This window comes from Poromitra crassiceps (genome assembly GCF_964638095.1).
Source record: "Poromitra crassiceps genome assembly, chromosome: 2".
Classification (NCBI taxonomy): domain Eukaryota; kingdom Metazoa; phylum Chordata; class Actinopteri; order Beryciformes; family Melamphaidae; genus Poromitra; species Poromitra crassiceps.
In genome coordinates this window covers 97,644,349-97,661,611 of record NC_139624.1, presented here as the reverse complement: position 1 = coordinate 97,661,611, position 17,263 = coordinate 97,644,349, and the positions used below count along the sequence as shown (strand labels likewise).

The 17,263-nt window shown below is 39.9% G+C and overlaps 1 protein-coding gene across 1 annotated transcript in view; it reads left to right on the top strand.

Moving 5' to 3' along the window:
• Positions 1-844: 844 nt before the first annotated feature.
• LOC310770974 (uncharacterized protein) overlaps positions 845-17,263 on the top strand; it is a gene marked incomplete at its 3' end in the record, with an annotated part of 36,848 nt that continues 20,429 nt past the window's right edge. Inside the window, exons 1-6 of the mRNA XM_083631870.1 lie at positions 845-875; positions 1,241-1,323; positions 2,463-2,616; positions 3,238-3,398; positions 3,610-3,816; positions 4,105-4,286. Of these exons, the coding sequence (XP_083487996.1) occupies positions 1,266-1,323; positions 2,463-2,616; positions 3,238-3,398; positions 3,610-3,816; positions 4,105-4,286 (762 nt within the window). The 5' untranslated portion in view covers positions 845-875; positions 1,241-1,265. The remainder of the gene's footprint in view (positions 876-1,240; positions 1,324-2,462; positions 2,617-3,237; positions 3,399-3,609; positions 3,817-4,104; positions 4,287-17,263) is intronic.

Genomic DNA, 17,263 nt, shown 5'->3' with positions numbered 1-17,263 from the left:
AAGTTTTATTTTGATAGGAGTAAAGGAAAAAAATAGCCCCATTGGGGTGTATTGTTGTCTGGCCTTATTGGCACACATCTTGGATTGATGAGAATTAAACATATTTCCTCAACTAGGATTTCTTAGGACTTTTAGTATGTTGTTCTGGACACCTCATAGAAATGATCTAAGCTGCAAAAAATTATTTTACAATTACTTCTATTTTTGGCTCCAAAATGAGTTACTTTGCCTGGACTAGTAGCCCCCCCGTGTGTGTGTGTGTGTGTGTGTGTGTGTGTGTGTGTGTGTGTGTGTGTGTGTGTGTGTGTGTGTGTGTGTGTGTGTGTGTGTGTGTGTGTGAGTGTGTGTGTGTGTGTGGGGGGGGGGGGGGGGGGGGTGCGCACCCCTCAGATGAATTAGTGTATAGGTGCTCTCTCAACCTTTGGTCTGGTTTGTTACTCTGTTTCCCTGAAAATACTCTCTCTCTCTCTCACACACACACACACACACACACACACACAGGGGCAGGGGCTGCTGTCAATCAAGCCTGCTGTAGGAAAGAGGAGTTTTTTCTCTCATTGTTGTTCAGCTGCTTGCGGACGTTTCAAAAAAAGAGAGAACAGAGAGAAAGAGAGAGAAAGAGAGAGAAAACCGCCCCTGACAGACACTAAGACAAATTCCTCGTATGTAACTTGCATACTGTGGCAACGAAAGTGAAAGTGATTCTGATTCTGAATGCCATAAAGATCTACAATACTGTGGTGGATTTATTTTAAGTCACATGGGTTTTTCACAATGACAGGTCAGAGAAAGAGGGAAGGTATAAAAGGCAACATTTATCCCATTCGGCATCATTACTTGAAGATCCACTTTGTTCCAGTATCCCAAAAGTAGAGGTATGGATTTTCTATTATATGTTTATCCTCAGGTTTGGTAGGAACATAGCATGTGCTATTGTTGTTTATTTTCACTGTCATGATGAATGCACTTAATAAGATACTAGCAAGTAATACTTTTTTTTATTATTATTATTATTTTATTATTATTATTATTTTATTATATATATTTTTAAGTAGCTTCTTGTTTTGCTATTGTAATAAATGGGATAAGTTCAATTATGGAACAATTGTGCAGATGATAAAACAACAAATTTATACTCAGTAATAATAATTGGCAACAGTAAATGGAGTAATCATTTCCCAGAGAAGCCATTCAGGAGATCACCAAGGTCAGATAATTATTGTTTTTATTCCCTTTGCAGTTGTCCTCAGTGATGTTCCACAAGCATGGAAGAAGCTGAAGATAGTATTGCTGTGGTGGGCATAGGATGCAATTTTCCAGGCGGTAAGCCATTTGAGTTTTGAATCTTTTCAACCTTTTAAAGGCTTCTTTACATTTTACTGAATAAGTAGTGATAGAGAATAAAATCTATTCTTTCCGCTAAATGTATATGTAAATGTATATCACAGCTTATCTAATACCAAATTAATTGAGCCTTGAGTCCAGGACTGTTTAACATAAAAGTATATTTAATACCAGATATTCTCTGCAATATGCATATTGACAGAGGGCATGAATCTCAATGTACACATGTGATCGATGTACAGAGTCAATTATTCAGCCCCGATGTCACAATTTGACATACGCTTTATACTGTAAAGAGGAGGAAAAGGCAGAGAGGAGGGGGTGATGACTTGACTTGGAGCCTACAGGGCTGTCTGTCTGTATCAGTTGTTTGGGAACTTGATGCACTGTCCAAGGTTTCAGCAGCACTGGACAAGGTCTCAGCAAAGAGGAGAAGTCCTCTCTATGGGGCTGGATGAGATGAGATGTCAGTGTGCTATGGGTCTATGGGTCAAATGGCATGGAACTTATAGCATAATTAGGCCTATAGCTTATTGATTAATGTGTCAGATGTAATTAGGCTTATAGCTTATTGATTAGGAAATATTGATTAGGAAATGGCATGGAACTTATATTTTTCTCCAACAAGTAGCATTTACAGATCTGTCTCTCTCACACACGCACACAGAGTATAAAATAATAGATTGAGATAGATAGATAGATAGATAGATAGATAGATAGATAGATAGATAGATAGATAGATAGATAGATAGATAGATAGATAGATAGATAAGTAGAAAAGTGCAAAACGAAATACAGTACAAAATCTAGACAGCTAGATCTAGAATAACATTACTAAATCTATTGCAGAACTTTTAGTCAAATTCTGAAATTAATTATTTAGAGTCAAACATGTTTTCCTCCCTTGTCCTGTACTTAAGAAGTACCCTTACCTGACCAGTTCTTACTAATTGGAGGGAAAAGGGGAAAAAAGAAAAACATAATGACCTTTGTAAAATGGGACCCTGATGATTCAAATGTGGATTAATATTGAATAGTTCAAAAGGGGTGGCCATTTTAAATCAACGTTCATAATATCATGATAGCTGTTGAAGTATACTGTATATCTTTTCAAACAGGAGAAGGGCTGGAGAATTTCTGGAAGGTTCTTGTGGACGGGACGAACTGTTCTGTGCCCATTCCCAAGGAGAGGTTCGACGTAGCCAGCTGGTATGACCCTGATGACAACAAAGCAGGGAAATCTCGCACAGCTAAGGCGGCTCTCATTGAAGGGTAAGACCTTTAAACCTGTATCTCTTTTTAAATTAAATGAACAGCAAATGTTTCTAGTTATGACAAGCATAACTACTATTGCTATTAAAGGGATAGTTCACTTTTTTTAAGTCTAGCTCTATTTGCTACTTATCAGAGATGATGTTGATTGATAGAGTTCTTTCTCAGCACAATCCATCCTGTTCCTCATAGTATCTCTGGAAAGTTGGGAAAAAATGAATGCAAGGTGAATGGGGTCACGCTCCAAGCTGACTGAAGCTCACTGAAATGTACGTTGTGTGCACTGTGGATGAAAGCCTCAGTCAGCTTGTACATACAGGACTGTGACCTCATTGACCTTGCATTCGCTTTTGCCCAACTTCCCAGAGCTACTATGAGGAACAGGATGGATTTAGCTGAGAAAGAACTCTACCAATCAAGATTATCATTGATAAGTAGCAAATAGGACATACATCTTTTTTGAATTATCCCTTTAATATGTGAACAAATTATGAGTCAGTCTTAGTATTATGACTGATCATGATGTGCCAGCTTAGCAGCAGCACATCAATCCAATTGATATGAATCTGTTAAGCCATCTCATTTTAGGCTAACCACTAAGTGATATGTGAATTTTCCCAGGTTCAATGATTTGGACCACAAGTACTTTGGCATCAGTGATAGTGAAGTAGAACAAATGGACCCTCAACAAAAACAACTCATTCAGTGTGCATACAGAGCTTTAGAAAATGCTGGAATGCCTATGGAGAAGGCCAATGGGACAAGTACAGGAGTGTTTGTCGGTAAGACAGTAAAACTGTGTTCTATATTATTGTGTCCAATTTGGTGTCATATTACTAATGCTGCTTTTTGAGTTTGAGTATTTTCCCTGATGTGAGTTTTTATTGTGCAACATTATGCGAAATGTATAGACACTTTAGACAGCATTAGTAATAGTAGTAGCCACTACAAAATGTGTACATTTTCTACATGTCTGTATTGTTTCTGTTACAGGTCTAATGAACAGAGATTATGAGCATGTTGCTGAACATGCGCCCCCATCTTTGATCAACCACTGGACTGGCACAGGACTAGCGACGAGTATAGCGGCGAACCGAATCTCCTACATCTTCAACTTCACTGGACCCTCACTGTCTGTAGACTGCGCCTGCTCATCATCCCTTGTGTGCCTTCATCTTGCCTGTCAGGCCATTAAACAGGGTCTGTACCTGGTGTAATATTAAAGGCAATAACATAGGGCATTTTAAGCAACTCTGGTGGGAAGCCATGCCCAATAAGTTGCCTGAACAGTATTGCCTTAAAGGATAACTTAATACTAATACTTCTAATAAAATAATTCTTCTAATATTAATACTTCTGATGCTGTGGCTCATTTTGCTACCTGCTTAGAGCGTTGCCAATATACATTGCCCAATCTATTAGTTATCACCACCACCATGGTATAAAATATTGTCTGAGATCTTAACAAAATACGTTTTGTCTTATCAGGAGACTGTGAGATGGCTCTGTGTGGAGGTGTCAACTGCATCATACAGCCAAGAGTGTTTGTCGCTCTCAGCAAGGCAAAGATGATCTCACCTGAAGGAACCAGCAAGCCTTTCTCCAGCAGAGCGGATGGCTATGGCAGAGGAGAGGGATGTGGAGTAGTTCTGCTGAAGCCGCTGAAAAAGGTCAGAACAAGCAGAAATTAATGAAACTACACTAAAGTTGGACAGCAACAGGGATTTATATATGGTATATTTAAGCAATATAGCATGAGAGCCAGTGTGTTGTGGCAAATATATCCCGCTGATCAGCTGTTATCCCACTCGGCCTGCGGCCTCGTGGGATAACTGCTGAGCAGCGGGATATATGCCACAACACACGCTGCTCGAGTGCTATATTGCTTTTATAAAACGGTTTCCAAGTATGATAATATAATAATAATAATAATACTATAAGTCCGACTCCGACTGGCATGTCATTCTGATAGAGTCAGTTGAAACACTACTGTAAGGCGGGACCGCAAGAACGTGCGGGTGATTTGATCGGATCGTTCTGGAGACTGAAGTTGACATTGGCCAATCCTGGCGCTTGCTGAGAAGCTGAGAGCTTTCTGGAAAGCCCAACACGCAGCTCGAGCGCAGCGCTGCATTCTCAGCTCTTGCTGAGAAGCTGAGAGCTTTTCTGCAAAGCCCGACACCAACTAACGTTACGGGGTTAAATGCGGGGTTAACAGCCTTTTTTTTGCAAAGAAGACATTAGCCTGCGTCTATTCTTGTACAAAACATAATTTTCTGCGAAGTATTAGTAAAGTTATAAGCGAAGATCGATTCACAAGGATCGGACAGCTGTCTCCGCCATTTGTTTTTATGCCTCCGCCGGCGATAGCCAGGCCGAAGGCATTATGGATCCGGGTTGTCCGTCCGTACGGCCGGCCGTCCGTACGGCCGTCCGTCCGTACGGCCGTCCGTCCGTACAATGTTTGTTAACGCGATATCTGAGGAACGCCTGGACGGAATTTCATCAAATTTGCCTCAAACATCGACTTAGACTCAAGGATGATCTGATTAGATTTTGGTGGTCAAAGGTCAAAGGTCAAGGTCACTGTGACCTCTCAAACGCCATTTTCAAGCTTGTTGACGCGATATCTCAGGAATGCCTTTACGGAATTTAATCAGACTTGTTTCAAACATTGACTTGGACTCAAGAATGAACTGACTACATTTTGGTGGTCAAAGGTCAAAGGTCAAGGTCACTATGACCTCTCAAACGCCATTTTCCAGCTTGTTAACGCGATATCTGAGGAACGCCTGGACGGAATTTCATAAAATTTGCCTCAAACATCGACTTAGACTCAAGGATGATCTGATTAGATTTTGGTGGTCAAAGGTCAAAGGTCAAGGTCACTGTGACCTCTCGAACGCCATTTTCAAGCTTGTTAACGCGATATCTCAGGAATGCCTTTACGGAATTTAATCAGACTTGTCTCAAACATTGACTTGGACTCAAGAATGAACTGACTACATTTTGGTGGTCAAAGGTCAAAGGTCAAGGTCACTATGACCTCTCAAATGCCATTTTCCAGCTTGTTAACGCGATATCTGAGGAACGCCTGGACGGAATTTCATCTAATTTGCCTCAAACATCGACTTAGACTCAAGGATGATCTGATTAGATTTTGGTGGTCAAAGGTCAAAGGTCAAGGTCACTGTGACCTCTCAAACGCCATTTTCAAGCTTGTTAACGCCATATCTCAGGAATGCCTTTACGGAATTTAATCTAACTTGTCTCAAACATTGACTTGGACTCAAGGATGAACTGATTACATTTTGGTGGTCAAAGGTCAAAGGTCAAGGTCACTGTGACCTCTCAAACGCCATTTTCCAGCTTGTTAACGCGATATCTGAGGAACGCCTGGACGGAATTTCATCAAATTTGCCTCAAACATCGACTTAGACTCAAGGATGATCTGATTAGATTTTGGTGGTCAAAGGTCAAAGGTCAAGGTCACTGTGACCTCTCAAACGCCATTTTCAAGCTTGTTAACGCGATATCTCAGGAATGCCTTTACGGAATTTAATCAAACTTGTCTCAAACATTGACTTGGACTCAAGAATGAACTGATTACATTTTGGTGGTCAAAGGTCAAAGGTCAAGGTCACTATGACCTCTCAAACGCCATTTTCCAGCTTGTTAACGCGATATCTGAGGAACGCCTGGACGGAATTTCATCAAATTTGCCTCAAACATCGACTTAGACTCAAGGATGATCTGATTAGATTTTGGTGGTCAAAGGTCAAAGGTCAAGGTCACTGTGACCTCTCAAACGCCATTTTCAAGCTTGTTAACGCCATATCTCAGGAATGCCTTTACGGAATTTAATCAAACTTGTCTCAAACATTGACTTGGACTCAAGGATGAACTGATTACATTTTGGTGGTCAAAGGTCAAGGTCACTGTGACCTCTCAAACGCCATTTTCCTGCTTGTTAACGCCATATCTCACGAATGCCTTGACGGAATTTCATCAAATTTGCCTCAAACATCGCCTTAGACTCAAGGATGATCTGATTAGAGTTTGGTGGTCAAAGGTCAAGGTGAGCTCTCAAACGCCATTTTCAAGCTTGTTAACGCGATATCTCAGGAATGCCTCGACGCAATTTAATCTAACTTGTCTCAAACATCGACTTCGACTCAAGGATGAACTGATTACATTTTGGTGGTCAAAGGTCAAGGTCACTGTGACCTCTCACACACCCAATTTCCAAGCTCTGTAACGCAACATCACAGGAGCGCCTTGACGGAATTTCTTCCAATTTGCCTCAAATGGCGATTTGGACTCAAGAATTAACTAATGGCGGAGGCATAAGTCCGCGTTGCGGTCGTTCTAGTTTCTACATTGTCATTTGAGGTAACCAAAGCCTTTTAGTAAGAGAGTTGCCATGGCAACTCAATAACCCATGGCCATGGGTTATTGGAGTGGGTTACTGGATTTATACAATGGCTGTGAACCAATCAGATTGCTTGATTTGAGAGAGCCGTTTTATAAATATATATATGTTGTGATGGACACAATGTGGACTGTACTATGTGAAAATATGGACAATATTGTTATGACTTAACATGCTCTCCTCTTTAGCCTGAAACTTCTGCTGAGAGGGAACAAATGGTATTTCATAACCAAACCAGCTCCTACGAGCACAACATATATATATATATATATATATATATATATATATATATATATATATATATATATATATATTGTCAATAATGCTCGATAATGCCGTACAGTGTATCGACGCGGATTACGCCACTCTTTCTTCTATAGCTAGCCTATCCGCTGGTCTTTTTTTTTATGGACATCTGCTATGGTATAGAATGCCTAGCTAACTAGTAACCCGCGGGGTAGAGAGATTCGTCCAACTGCTAACCACCTCCTATCCTCAAGTCCGACCTGCTGTAGTCACCCTTTGGGGGCAGTGGCCTACACCCCCTAGGGGTGATCACTCAAGTTAACGGTGTCTCTCTCTAGCACTGTCTGTTGTTGTGTTTGTTGGAAAATTAATTCTAACTATGTGTTAATCTGCACTGGTTAAGGTCGTGTTAAAGTTTTTCCCTTGAGATGACAATTCTCGCTTAACCTGACGATGTTTTAATACACCTTCCCTGTCAAGTAGTCGTTTTTTTTTTTTTTTGAACTTATTTTTATTTATTTTCTCAAGTGCAATTATACATTTATTCATTCATTTACATCACAGGTATGGGTGTATTGAAATGCAATCCATATAATCTTGTCTTTTCAATGTCCATAGTCTCCATTCCCATATGACCGGGTTTGTTATTGTCTTTTCTTCGTATATAGAGAAAAGACATACAGCATGACAGTCAGTTCAAAATTATAGAAGATAATAGACAAATTAAAGCAAAAGAAGAAATAAAATTAATAGCCTACTACAGGTGTTGTTCACTACACTCTAGGCAAAACAAAATACAAAAGAATTGGTGACCACCTCATCAAGAATGCATCTGTCCTTAATTGTAACCTTGCAGTTATTTCTTCCATCTGATAAACATCTTTAACCTTCTCCTTCCATTGTATTATCGTGGGGGGCTGCGGTCTCAGCCAAGAGATTGTGATCATTTTCTTAGCGGTTAACAGAAGGACTCTAAGTATTCGTTTCAAGTTATTGTTTCCCATATCTTCTGGTATTATTCCTAATATATAGTAAGATGGTTCCAAGGGTAATCGAATCCCTAGACAGTTCTCAATTTCTGTTTGTATGTTCTGCCAATAATCCCCTAACTTTGGGCAGTCCCAGAATATGTGTGAATGCTCTCCTATCAGGCCGCAACCCCTCCAGCATCTGTCTGAGGTACCACCAAACTTTGACGTGATGAGAGGAGTCCTGAAAAACCTCATCTTAACCTTCCATTCAAATTCCTTCCAGATGGGACTACTAGTTGTTTTGTGTCCCTCTGCACATGCTAATTCCCAATCTTCTTCCGAAATTATAGATTCCATCTCCAGTTCCCATTTTCTTTTAATGTCCAGACTATTATCCATTAAATCTCCTTGCAGTATTTTATATATGTAGGAGGTGATTTTCTTTTTGACAGTCCCATCAATTGTTAGCATAAAAAAACTTTCTAGATGTGATGGTGTATTACATAATTTGTCCCATTCTTTGTGTTTCTGGAGGTAGTGTCTTATTTGTAAATATTTAAAAAAATCTTTGTGTGGAAGGTTATATCTGCGCTGAAGTTGTTCAAAGGTCATCAGGACCCCTCTTTCAAACATTTGACCCAACATGATTAGACCCTTTCTTTCCCATTCTTTAAACCCTGCCCCTATTTTGGATGGGAGAAAATCAATATTTCGTGCAATCTTCATCGCTATAGATATTGATGAGGGGAGTCTTAGCTTCTGTCTCACGGTTGACCATATTTTCAGAGTGGTTTTTACCCATTGATTATTAATTTTATGTATTTTCCAAGAATCCTTGTTCAAAAATGGGATTACATCTAATGGTGCTTTTGGGCAATGATTTTGTTCCATCCCCACCCATATTGTATCTTTGTCTTGAGATAGCCATGCTACCATTGATCTGAGCTGAGCTGCCCAATAATATTTTTCCATGTTGGGTAGGTCTAGACCCCCCTTTTCTTTTGAGCATAATAGTCTTTTAAGTCTAATTCTGGGTCTTTTGTTTTGCCATATAAATTTAGATAGCCATTTGTTAATTGTTCTAAATGTAGCAGTAGGGACCTCTATGGGTAGGGATTGGAACAAAAATAGCAACCTTGGTAGTACATTCATTCTTATTGTTTCTACACGCCCTATCAGAGAAAGGGGAAGGACTTCCCATCTTGTAAGATCAGTTTTTATTTCATCCATCAATTTCTCATAATTGGCCTTAAATAGTTGTGATGTGCTAGGAGTTATGACAATTCCTAAATATCTGAATCCTTGCTTGGACCAGTGAAATTTAAATTTTCCTTCTAACTGTGGTGGCCAGCTCCCCACCAGCATCATTGCCTCAGATTTTGATTGATTAATTTGGTAACCTGAAAATTTGCCATATTCTTTTAAACTACTCATCAATGCCGGAACTGAGGAGACAGGGTCACTGATGTACGTCAATAAGTCATCCGCGTAAAGCGAAGTCTTATGTTCTGTCTGACCATCATCTTTTATACCTTTAATATTTTTATTTTGTCTTATTAATGTCGCAAGGACTTCAATATTTACGGCGAAGAGCAAAGGACTAAGGCAATCTCCTTGGCGGACCCCTTTCTCAAGGTTGAAGAAATCTGAACAGCAGCCATTCACTCTAACGCATGACCTTGGATTTGTGTATATGACCTTCACCCAGTCCACAAACGTTGAATGAAATCCCATAGCAGCCAGTGTTTTATATAAAAACTGCCAGTTTACAGTGTCAAATGCTTTCTGCGCATCAAAGCTAATTAGCACAGAGTTTTGCATACTTTTCTTGGCACATGTTATAATATTCAGTGTTCTCCTTATGTTGTTCGCTCCTTGTCTGCCGGGAATAAAGCCTGTCTGATCTGGGTTAATGATTTTTGTTATAATTTTTTGCATCCTTTTTGCCATAATACTAGTCAGTAATTTTTGGTCATTACATAGCAGACTGATGGGTCTATATCCTTCACAGAGTGTCGGATCTTTACCTTCTTTGTGAATTACTGATATAATGGCCTCGGACCATGTATTTGGTGGGTCCTTATTGGAGAGAGCAAAGTTAAAAACTTTCTCTAATATTGGTGTCAAATCATCTATAAAGCATCTGTAAAACTCTCCGGGGAGTCCATCGATCCCTGGAGACTTATTATTTTTTAATTTTTTTATAGCTTCCCTTATTTCACTTTCAGTAATAACTGATATCATCTGTGCTGCTTCCTCTTCTGATAATGAGGGTAGGTGTAGCTTGGCTATGAAGGCCTCAATTTCGTTGTTTGTTGTTTCTGAATTAGGTTCTCTGTATAGATCTTTATAGAACGATGCAAAGGCATCTGCTATTTCCTTTGGGTATGTTACAATTTTTTTGAGTGTGGGATGTATAATCTTAGGTACCATACGATTAGCCTGTGCTTTACGGAGTTGAAAGGCCAGTAGTCGACTGGCTCTGTTCCCCATCTCATAGTATTTCTGTTTAGAAAATCTTAAGGCTCCCTCTGCCTTATATGTAAGGAGCTTATCCAAGGACTTCCTTGTTTCTTTTAATACTAGCAGAGTGTTCTGTGTTCCTGTGGACTTATGTTCTATCTCCAATTGTTTTATCTTATTCTCTAACCTAGTCTGTTCTTCCAATCGTGTTTTCTTCAACCTTGATGCAATTTGGATCATCTTCCCTCTTATGACTGCCTTAGCCCCCCCCCATAAAATTGATGGTGTCACTTCTCCGTTGTCATTAATCTCAAAGTATTCCTTAAGGTTCTTTTTCAAGTCTTGTACCACTGTTGTATTGGTCAGTAACGAGACATTTAGTCTCCAATATCTGAAATAAAATTCTTTGTTTAGATCTATACTTAATATGACGGGAGCATGGTCACTCAGAGTTATTGGTTCAATATGACAGTCTGTTACTTTATACATACACTGTTGAGGAAGGCAGAAGAAATCGATCCTCGAGTAGCTATTATGGACATTAGAATAAAAACTGAAGTCCTTCCCCTTAGGATTTATATGTCTCCATGGATCAACTAGTCCTAATTCTGAGAGCATATTATTAAGTGTTTTAGTTTTTTTAGTCTGGGCTCCTCCTTCTGCTGGCACTCTGTCTAATTTCCCATCTTGTACGGCATTAAAATCTCCCCCCGCTATTAACATGCCTTTGGCATTATCGGCAATAACATTGGCAATTTCCTTAAAGAAATCCTGATCATATTCATTTGGAGCATATACATTCAGAATGGATACCTCCACCTCCCCTATTGTGCCTATTACCATGACAAACCTCCCCCTTTGATCCTGAATTACTTTTTCTGAAGAAAAGGCCAACGACCTATTAATTAAGATTGCTACTCCCCTTTTTTTACCAAATGAAGCACTGTATATATGATTTACCCATTCCCTTCTCAATTTTTTATGTTCTCCTTCTAACAGATGTGTCTCCTGTAACAAGGCAATTGAGCATCTTAGTTTTTTTAATTGACTATATATTTTCTTCCTTTTAATAGGATGATTCAGTCCATGGACATTATATGTGATTACGTTCAAATCATTCATGGATGTAAAGCTAGGGTATTCAAATTTGTCCTAATGTTTTTCCATTTTGTTGCCAACCCAACCCTCAGTTCTGATACGATGCACCTGAAAGATTTCCATGATATAATATACAATTGCGCTTCTGTGAGAATCAATGAAACAAGTTCTGAACATGATGTGTTATACGAACTTATAACACATAATAAATGAACAAAATAAACAAAAATGACTTCCAAAAACCCAGCTGGGTGCACCTGTGTGCCCAGCTCCCTTTGTGTTATAGGCAGAGAGTAGTGGCCTCTAACTCTCTCTGGGGAGTATGCACAAAGTGCCATCCAAATAACAAACCACAGAGAATAAATCCTCCGGTGAAGTTGGAACCCTATCTCGGGCATTTTCATAATATAAAAAGAAACGGGATATTTCCCTCCCCCAAACGTTTACCAATTTTTTGTAAACTTACACTCTTTGTTCAGTGTGATTAGCTTTGCTTTTTTTTTTTTTTTTTTTTTTAATTATTATTATAATCTTTAATTATTATTTTTCACTTTTTTTTTTTAAACATTCTTATTTTATTATTATTTTCTTTTAAGTATGCTGCCCCAAAGTGTCCCGACTATGAGTGGGTAACATATTACCTCGCTGTTGTCACTCAAGTCTGACTCTGTTACCAGAGCACCTCTTACTGTAGCTGTCCTTTCAGACCTGTAGGAAGGATCTCAAATCCGCGTCTGACAGAGTTTCATCTCTTCTCCCTCTCCCGTTATCCTGCCTTCGCCACGTTTCTCTGGAGAGCTCTCGTTCCATCTTCTCCCTCTCGCTCACCTGGACTGTGACGCCCAGATCTTGGAGTGTTGGCACCGCCTCAATCAGGGTAGGAAACGTTTTCACTCCGGACGTCAGGTTGACTCTCAGCTGGGTCGGAAAGCGACACCCGGCCCGGATCCCCTTCTCCTTCAGCTGTTTTATCACCCCACGTATCTTCGCTCTTTTCATCTGTACATCTGGAGAGTAGTCTTGGTCAAAGTATATGACCTTCTCTTGAAACATGACCCGCTTCTGTGCCCAGGCTTGGAGTAGCACCGCTTCTTTCACTGTATAGTCTAGAAACTTTATGATGATGGAGCGTGGTGGTGCGGTGTTGGCTGGTTTTTGTCCCAGTGATCTGTGTGCCCTCTCAATCTGTATATTCATCTCCGGGGGGAGCTGTAGCATGGTCTTAATTAGTTGTTGCATAAAACCAGCCATGTCGTTCTTCTCACTCTCTTCGGGGACCTGGTACACTCTCAAATTGTTACGGCGTATACGGTTCTGCAGATCATCACACATATTAGTGAGAGCAGCGTCTCTTCTCACCAGGTGGCGGATAGCCCTTTCATGCCGCCGGCTGTTGTCTTCGACCTCGCTGATTCTGGTCTCCGCCTCCGCGGTTCTTTGCTCAAGTTTCCCCGTTCGTTGTTTCAACTCCCCCACCGACGTTTCCAGCCTGGAAAGTGTCGCTTTGGTATCAGCAAATGAGTCCTTAGTTTCTTTTCTCAGTTCTTTCAGTTCTCGGATTAGTTCCTCCATGTTCCCTTTACTCTCGTCTTCCTTAGTTTTACCCTCGGGTAATGGCGGCGGAGGCTTCTCTCTTTCTTCTCTTTTTGAAACACGTTTTGCTGCTTCACCTTTTTCCTTTTCTTGTTATTCCGTGTGTTCATATTACATCTTCTTAACTTATATCGTGTTAGTTATGTCCAGAACCTTCTATAACTTTGATAAGCAGCTAATCACAGCTAAATGTTAGGGGAGCGATCACCCGACGCGTGTGTCTCAAAGCATAGCGCCACCGGAAGTCAAGTAGTCGTTTTAAGCTTGTCATTACAAAGGCCTCCAGAGTAACCTTAAAAGACGTGACACGTCAGGCTAAACCTATAATATTCCTAGTATTTTTACATTACGAGAAGAGGCTACTACCTATTAGATGGACCTTCGTTCAAATAAGAGAGATGAAATCAGATATTGGCGCATATAGTTGCTTTTTATTTTAGCATCATAGCAAAAAGCCCAGCACAATTGCAATCTCTTATACAGTTCTAAATCATTCATATAATACACACTTAAGCCTACATAATAGCATTTGTCCTCATTCCTAACCTTAAACTGAATAAACACTTTCAATCCCACCACAACTATCCCCTCAAACTTATTGAATATCATTGCTTCTTCACACCAGACTAACATTTCAATTCAGACTGAAACAGCATATATTTCACATTTGAATTACATAACACTTCGTATTCATCAGATCCCACGGCCCACTAAGATGCATACATCAGAACACATCTCACTCCACGCATTGCATTTCAGACAGCTCCCCAAAGGTTGTATGGATACAGTGTATTTAAATCAGTTACTGTAATCTTCCTCATAAGTTGTCCGTTGCTGCATGTGGCCTCCTGCACCTAATAATAGCAGTCGGCTAGTGAAAAGGGGAAGGGTTCTCTTTCCCCCTTTCATCTACATGCGGGTTGCTTCACCTGTGGTTCAGAAGGAGAAAGCAACTCACTTATACTCTGAACTAAATTTAAATAAAAACCCGTTAACCCTCATTCCCCAATGAATAATTTTCCCGTCCCATGCCAAATTGTCAACTATGTATTAGAATCTTAATTACTATGTTCCACAAAGACTTTTCTTTAATCTGACTTCATCATCAGTTCCTGCGCGTGTGGACATGCTGTGGTTTGCAACGGTTGAAGTGCCCCGCGCCCAGTTCCTTAGAAAAGAGGAAATGTTTTCTCTCTCTTTATGTAAATATAACACTTCTAATAATACTTCATAACAATCAACGGGTATTATTGTCCAGGACTTGAAACGATCCTGCTAGATAAATTCCAGTACAACCATTCCCAGAATAAAACGCTGCCTTGTCAAATTCTCAGTCAGATATATTCCAATACAATCATTCCCAGAATAAAATGCTGTCTTATAGAACTTCTAATCAGATAAATTCCAATACAATCGTTCCCAGAATAAAATGCTGTCTTATAGAACTTCTAATCATCCACAGTACATGTATTCCCTTCAAATGAGAAACCCTTCTAACCCTTTCATAATAAGTGAATGACATTGCATTTAACATTTTGATCACGGTGTGTATGGAGACAGAATCGGGCCAAAGGTCTTGATCATTTAACAGAAGTGAAAAACATAAACTTGAACCTGAACGTCAATACAATGATGTTGAAAAATAAAAATGTTACCCGAAAGTCTCTTATTTTTATCTTGAACTTGAAAAATACCAAAATGTATTCAAAAGTTTTTTTCAGGTTAATTTTTAGTATTTTATGCTGTTTGTTTGTCACACACACACACACACACACACACACACACGCACACACATATAAATAGATAGATATATATATATAAATAAGTATAGTTTCAACATTTAATCCTCATAAGGGGCGTTGACGAAGATGCGCGATACATCATGATCCAAGTGTAGCTAAATGTCACATTACCATGGTAATGTTTGTCCTTGTCCCAGAGAAATTGTAATTATTATTGTTATTGTTATTAGTAGTAGTAGTAGTAGTAGTAGTAGTAGTAGTAGTAGTAGTAGGGGTGGTGGTGGTGGTAGTATTACCTGAACTGTGGTACCCGCAGATACTGGTGTTTGGGCCATTGTAAACAATGCTTCTGTTGTATTTGTTTATCATGATCATTTGAGCTTGAACACTGTGGACATTTGCTCATAATAGTTTCAATTGAATTTATCTTTTATCTAACATTCACCAGCGATTTATATTGATGTATACAAGTAATAGAAACCTTATCCTTGACCTGCCACTAGGCGGCAGTATGGCCCAGATTAATGTAAAGATGTCTACAGATTTGTAGAAGAAGAAACGTTTTCCATAGAAGAAGAAACAAACAACGTTAACTTTCAGTAACATGAATGAATGACTCAGAGATGGCAGCAAGCCTGTAGTATGTGATGTCTTGTCGGAGAAACTAATTAAAGAAGAACCAATGATTTGAAGTAACGTCTCCAGTCCATTATTAGACAGAAGTTATAGCAGTTGTTGGTAGCGCAGGTTGATGATGTAACAGGGCAGGAGGGCGGGGGGAGGGGGGCGACCTGTCACTCAGTTATTCCACGCCCCTCTCGGTTGAGGGCACCGCCCCCACGTCAGATCGAGGCCAAATGAAACTTGAAAGTTTTTCGTCACCGAAAGTGGAGAAACTTAGAAGCGAAAAAAACAAAACATCTGAAACCTAAAAAAAAATATTTGAATCTGTAAAAAAAAGATCTGAATGAAAAAAATAAAAGATCTGAATGAAGAAAAAAAAATCTGAAACTGAAAAAATAAAATAATACTCAAAAAAAATTTAACTGAAAAAAACTTTTGAATACATTTTGGTATTTTTCAAGTTCAAGATAAAAAATAAGAGACTTTCAGGTAACATTTTTATTTTTCAACATCATTGTATTGACTTTCAGGTTCAAGTTTATGTTTTTCACTTCTGTTAACTCATTCACCGCCAAAGACGTCTTTGACGTGTTATCAGGAATAGCCCTCCCCGCCAATGACGTGTTTGACGTGTTTTTGTTTTTATTAGTGCAGCGCGTAGTTCAAAGACTTCCCCAGCCTGTGACATTGTATCAGGTCCCTGCCCTCAAAGAAAAGCCGACAACACGTGAACAAACACATACCGCAGCTGTTGTTTTGAAATGAGCAGGAGGAAAAACAGAAAACAGAGAAACGCGCTTCCTTGTGCAGAGAGGAGAAACGCCATTGAAACGCCCCTCGGCACGCTGCACGAGCTGGTCGGCTTGCTGCAGGGCAGCGGACATCGATCAGTTGTTCGCGGTAGTCAAACCCGTGACCAACATGATCGATCCTGGTCCCTGGGCCCCGTTCCTGTGTGCCACCCCGAAAGAGACGAGACGGAGTCACAACTTTGTGAGCAGGAGGAGAACAGCAGCCTCGCCACAGAAATTGCTTTCACACAGAGCCAAGCAGCACGGCCACTTTCCTGTCGAGGGCGAGGAAGACTGGACTCCAATGCGACAGGACCCGGATGATCTTGCGGTAAGGAGTGTGTGTGTGTGTGTGTGTGTGTGTGTGTGAGAGAGACTACACTGATCTCTGCATTCTATGATCGTATAGTTTATTGAGACACTAGTACACTACACTGTCTCTGTACTAAATGTGATTATATAGTTTACTGAGGATATGTTGCTTTTATTTCAGATGAGGAGCCGATTGTGAGCCCACATCTCAGAATGAGGTCAGGACGGTCAGGACGGTCATTTAGGTCTGCTAAATGACGAAATGTAATGTAATGTAAAGAGACACACATGGGCCCCGCGCACACACACACACATTCACACTCACTCACACTGAGTAAACTGTATTGTTGAATGTAAAAAAAGCACTTCATGTAT